The sequence below is a fragment of the Rhinoderma darwinii genome, chromosome 4 (genome assembly GCF_050947455.1).
Source record: "Rhinoderma darwinii isolate aRhiDar2 chromosome 4, aRhiDar2.hap1, whole genome shotgun sequence".
Lineage (NCBI taxonomy): Eukaryota > Metazoa > Chordata > Amphibia > Anura > Rhinodermatidae > Rhinoderma > Rhinoderma darwinii.
The window spans coordinates 171,483,241-171,489,240 of NC_134690.1; the positions used below are offsets into that span (position 1 = coordinate 171,483,241).

A 6,000-nucleotide genomic window follows, 5' to 3' on the forward strand; every position below is an offset into this window, starting at 1 on the left:
ATGTCATGTCCAAAAAACAGATCTGTTCCATGGTTTATGGCAGTGCTCAGCAATCCAGCCCTTGTGGTCTCAGGTCCGTGACATGATGGATACACTATGGGGATTGACCCTGCCAATGTCGCATGTCCTTTTCCTTTTCCACTATTGGGAGGAGGAGACGGATGGTGGCAGAGCGGAAGGGAGACACCTGCCCCAACTGTTTCACCTGATCTGTTTGGTAGTTAAACGACTACTGCTACAACAATGGTTGGTATCAGCAATACCAACTATGCAAAATGTAGTGAACCAACTAAAGTAATGTTTGCACATAGAACGATTAGATGCGGAACGTATGAAAACCAAACGCACTAAAAGATTTTTCATAAAATGGAAGGCATTCATGATACGGCATTTAACTGAATCGGAACTTAAACAGGCGGTGTCTCCCTTCACGCTCACCAAATGGTACTTGTTGGAAGTCTTAAAAGGTACGCTGGGTCGTCTGCATTTGCGGGACAGCTGAATTTCTTACCAAACTAGGATTATCTCTTCCCGAGAAGGTGGGAGGGGTTGGTTCCCCTTTTTCCTTATTACTGCTTCAGGAATATTCTTAATTTTAAAAAAAAATTGATACAAACTATGTGCAATCTCTTTATTTGTTATATTACACTTTGTGGTAATACTGTTTAATATGTTTGAGCCTGCGTGCTCTTGTTTGTTGTATGGTTCTGTATAACTTGCAGAAAATAAAAAATGTTAAAATAAAAAAAAATTAAAAAAAATCGGCACCAGAGGCTACATTTGATTCTGCAGCAGCATCGGCGTTTGCAGGTAAGTCGATGTAGCTACTTACCTGCAAACACTGATGCTGCTGCAGAATCAACTGTAGCCTCTGGTGCCGATGTGTCCTCGCTCGTCCGACACGATGCAGGACCTGGGGCAGGAAGTGAGTGACGTCACAGCGTGATCTCTCGAGAACACGCTGTGTCCGTGCACTGCCAGAAGCTGAGCGTTGTGTAGAGAAGTGGATGATACTTCTATACACAACGCCCAGCTAGTAAAAGAAGTAAAAACGCCCCGATGTAACGAACACAATACACGCCCAGTTGTACTTTTACTTTAAACACGCCCAGTTGTACTTTAGAAAGCCTCATTTACATAAATATAAAAATGGTCATAACTTGGCCAAAAATGCTTGTTTTAAAAAAAAAAAACGTTACTCTTATCTCCATTGCAGCGCCGATCTGCTGCAATAGGAGATAGGGGTTGCAAAATCTGATGACAGAGCCTCTTTAAAGAGCCAGCGCAAGAAGATGTGAAGTGTTCCCTACCCAATCCCTTTTCACCCTGCACTATAAAAAGGGCTCTGACATTCCTCTCCTTGCCCGAGCATTCTTGTGTCTACCCATGTTTGTTAGCAAATGGTCCCTTAGTTGTATCCTGTTCCCAGTGTTCCGGTATCATGTTTCCTGTATCCAGTAATTGTGTTTGTTCCTGAGCGAAGTCTAGTGCTGGAGTCAAGTGCATCCTCTGTGCCATGTGTCATCTGCCGTGTAAACGTCTTCTGTCATGCCAAGTGTCACCTGTGCCGAAGTGTCTACTACGCCACGTATCTGCCAGGACTGCTATACAGGTACTCTACTTCTAAAGACTTACATTGACTGTGTTTTGACCAGCTGCTACTCCGCTACGGCCTTGTGTGTCCACATACCCCCAGAGTAGTGACAGTATGCTCAGGCCATGGATCCCGCTGGTCAACCCAAGACGGCGGTCCTGGTGATGCAAACGTATATGCGTGACCTCCAGGCATGCCAGGATCAACTCCTACAGGCAGTAAATTCGATAATCACCCATTTGGATCATCCTACTGCATCTCCTCTGGCTGCTTCTGCTGTTCCACTACCTGTTACCCCTTCTGCCTGCTCTGGGTCTACAATTTTGCTGCCTCTACTGCCTCGCTACGACAGGGATCCTAGGGCCTGTAGAGGCTTCATCAATCAATGTATGATCCACTTCAGGCTACGTGCCCATTTTTTCCCTCTGTTGAGGCGAAGGTAGGGTTTATTATTTCTCTTCTCGCTGGCAAAGCCGTGGCATGGGCGAACCCCATCTAGGAACGAGAAGGCCTGGAATTCTCTGACCTACCACTGTTTCTAGAGACTTTCCATACAGTGTTCGAGGGACCGGGTCGAACATCCTCTGCAGCTGCCTCACTGCTGACCCTCAATGAAGGGGATAATAATAATAATAATCTTTATATATATAGCGCCAACATATTACGCAGCACATTACAATTTAGAGGGAACATAAACAGACAATATCAGACATTACATAGTGACAAAGCTCATTTAAAATTCAGACAGGAGCAAGAGCTTACAATGTATGAGGAAATAATGGAGACACAAAGTGTAAAAGTGTTTGTTCAGTTCAATGGTCCGGCCATCTTTTATAACTGTAGGGGAGTACGCCATCTCCTTCTGTCCGCTGGTGGCGGAGCTGGCTTGGAATAATGAGGCCCTGGTGGCGACTTTCTGGCAAGGTCTTGCTCCTCATATTAAGGATGAACTGGCAGCTCAAGAACTTCCTGCTACCTTGGATGCCCTAATACTTTTGGCAACCCGGATCGATATGCGGATCCAAAACCGCACTCTGGAAGTTCTTCGGGAGAGATCTTGTCAACTGGCACCAAATGACCACCACTGCCCTGTCCTACTGCACCTTCGGAGGAGCCTATGCAGGTGGATAGACTCTGATTGTCCAACCAGGAACAGCAACGTAGACGATCGACTGGATTATGTCTGTACTGTGGCCACAAGGGACATTTCGTGCGCCAATGCCCTCAAAAGTCGGGAAACTCCAGCACCTAGGCTTGATTCGAGAGATACTCCTAGGTGAATCTCGCTCTTCCACTAAATTCTTTTCCAAACTGTCTATTCCTGTGTTAATTGTCACCAGTGAAGGATCGCACATTATGCCTGCTTACTTGGATTCTGGAGCAGCTGCAAATTTTATCCAACAGGACCTGGTAGACTGTCTTCACTTGGCCACTGTCCTTCTGGAGAAACCTCTGGCGGTCGCTTCGGTTGATGGACAGCCCCTGCCGGACTCTATTCTGTCCATTACTAAGCCACTAAGACTACAGATAGAAGCACTTCATTCTGAGGTAATTGCCTTCTACGTCTTAACTAAAGCTATTAACCCTCACCTGCTAGGATTACCATGACTCCACCAGCATGTCCCAGTCCTTTATTGGAATTCTGTAGAGGTCCTCCAGTGGGGATCCCGATGTCTGCACCGCTGCCTGCCTCAGGTTTGTCCCGTCATTTCTCCACTACCTCAGTCACTCTAAGGTTTGCCTCCACAGTATGTCAGCTACGCTGATGTCTTTAGCAAGATGGAGGCAGAGGTTTTTCCTTCTCATTGTCCATGACTGCCCTATAGAGTTGCTCCCTAGAGACTCAATCCCTCATGGACGGGTCTACCCGCTTTCCTTGCCTTGAACCCAGGACATGTCAAGGAGAACCTGTTGAGAGGGTTCATCAGTAAGTCTTCTTCCCCAGCCGGAGCCGGATTCTTCTTTGTGGAGAACAAGGATGGGTCACTCCGACCGTGCATTGATTACCGTGGGTTAAACCAAGTCACAGTAAAAAACAAGTACCTCTTGCCGCTTATCTTCGAGCTCTTCGACAGGATTCGTCGAGCCAAGGTTTTTTACTAAGCTGGATCTACGCGGGGCCTATAACCTGATTCGTATACGCAAGGGTGACGAATGGAAAACCGCATATAACTCCCGAGTCGGTCACTACGAGTACCTTGAATTGCCCTTTGGACTGTGTAATGCTCCGACAGTATTCCAAGAATTCGTGAACCACATCTTCCGAGATCTTCTGTATTTCTGTGTGGTGGTGTTTCTGGACAACATCTTGATTTAATCACACGATCCGATGACGCATCGGAAGCATATAAGCCAAGTATTTTTGTGGCTAAGGGGGAATAAATTATACGCGAAACTCAAGAAGTCCGTATTTGAAAAGAGGTCCTTGCCCTTCCTGGGCTATATTGTCTGTGATGATGGTCTACAAATAGATCCAGAAAAGGTGAGGTCCGTCTTGGAGTGGCCACATCCTCAGGGTCTCCGAAATATACAAAGATTTCAGGGATTTGCTAATTTTTAACATCAGTTCATCCCAAATTTCTCGTCCCTTACCGCTCCCATCTCAGCTCTTACTAGAAAGGGAGTGAATGATAAGGACTTGACCCCTTAGGCAGAGTCAGCATTCTCCAACCTCAAGAGCGCCTTCATGTCTTCCTCTGTTCTTCATCATCCTGATGTTACGCAACAGTTTTCCGTGGAGGTTGATGCCTCTTCCATTGGTGCTGGAGCACTCCTGTTTCAAAAGAGTTCTAATGGTAAGGCAGTATCTTGCAGATTCTTGTCCAAACTCTTCTCTCCTGCTGAGTTCAACTACTCCATTGTGGATCGAGAATTGCTCGCTGTCAAGTTGGCCTTGGAAGAATGAAGACACCTACATTAAGGGTCTGCTCACCCCATCATTATCAACACCGATCACAAAAATCTTACATATCTGCAGTCTGCACAGCGACTGAACCCTAGTCAAGCTAGATGGTCACTGTTCTTCTCCAGATTTTGATTTCTTCTCCACTTCCGCCGTGCGGACAAAAACATTAAGGCCGATGCCCTGTCTCGGTCATTTGAAACTGACGACTCAGAAGAGAAACCTCAACATATTATTGATCCTTCTAGGATTATTGCTGTAAATCCTCGACAGATCAAGGACATTCCTCCTGGAAAGATTTTTGTCTGTCCTGCTGACAGGAAAATAATTCTCCGCTGGGGGCATAATTCCAAACTGGCCGGACTCGGAACTTTATTGCTCGTCATTATTGGTGGCCCTCGCTACCTAGAGGTGTCTTGGACTTTGTTTCCTCTTGTGCTAATTCTGCCCTAAACAAGTCCTTTCATTCTAAACCTGCTGGTTTGCTCCAATCTCTGCCGGTGCCTGATGCTCCCTGGCAACACATTGCTATGGACTTTATCACTGATCTTCCCCCTTCTGCTGGATGTACTACGATCTGGGTAATAGTGGATCGTTTTTTCTAAAATGGCACATGTTATTCCCTCAGCTCCTCGTCTGGCAGATCTGTTCATCCAACACATCTTTCGTCTACATGGACTACCTCTTCATACTGTTTCTGACTGGGGTGTACAGTTCACGACTAAATTTTGGAGAGCCCTGTGTAATCTTTTGGATGTCAAGCTGGAATTCTCGTCTGCCTATCACCCACAGTCTAACGGTCAAGTGGAAAGGGTCAACCAAATACTAGAGAATTATCTCCGTCATTACGTCTCTGTTCAACATGACAATTGGGTACAGCTTCTGCCTTGGGAGGAATTCTCTTACAAAAACCATACAAGTGAGTCTACTGCTTCCTCACCGTTCTATATTGTCTACAGTCAGCACCCACAAGATCCTCCCCAGTGCCAATTATGCCTCAAATGCCTGAAGTCAATTCTGCATTCGGGACTTTTCTTCACATCTGGCAGCAAACCAAGTCTGCAATTCTTCAGGCAGTGGATCGCATGAAAGCATATTCCGATAAGAGAAGGGTTCCTCTTCAGTTTATTCCCGGAGTCAAGGTCTAGCACTCTTCTAGGGACATTCGTCTGAAGATCCCTTCCCACAAATTCGCTCCCAGGTTCCTCGACCCCTTCGTGGTGTTACAACAAATAAACCCTGTGTCCTATAAACTTAGGCTGCATCCTACTCTCAAAATCCCCAACTCCTTCCATGTGTCCCTCTTGAAGCCTGTGGTCCTGAACCGCTACAGAAAATCTCCTGGTTCTACAGTTGCTTCCAATGGTTCTTCTGACGTTTTCGAGGTGAAGGAAATCCTGGACTACAAAAGGGTAGGAGGAAAGACTTTTTATCTGATGGGCTGGAAAGGGTCCTGAGGATAGGTCTTGGGAGCCAAAAGAGAACATCAATGCCCCATCTCTCA

At 46.1% G+C, this 6,000-nt stretch overlaps 1 protein-coding gene across 1 annotated transcript in view; it reads left to right on the forward strand.

Annotated features, from left to right (window-relative positions):
- The window catches only part of LOC142760479 (5-hydroxytryptamine receptor 3C-like), a 63,724-nt gene extending 58,080 nt beyond the window's left edge, over positions 1-5,644 (forward strand). The window contains exons 9-10 of the mRNA XM_075863672.1: positions 2,935-3,142; positions 5,456-5,644. Coding sequence (XP_075719787.1) covers positions 2,935-3,142; positions 5,456-5,644 — 397 coding nt within the window. The remainder of the gene's footprint in view (positions 1-2,934; positions 3,143-5,455) is intronic.
- The last annotated feature ends 356 nt before the right edge of the window (positions 5,645-6,000 follow it).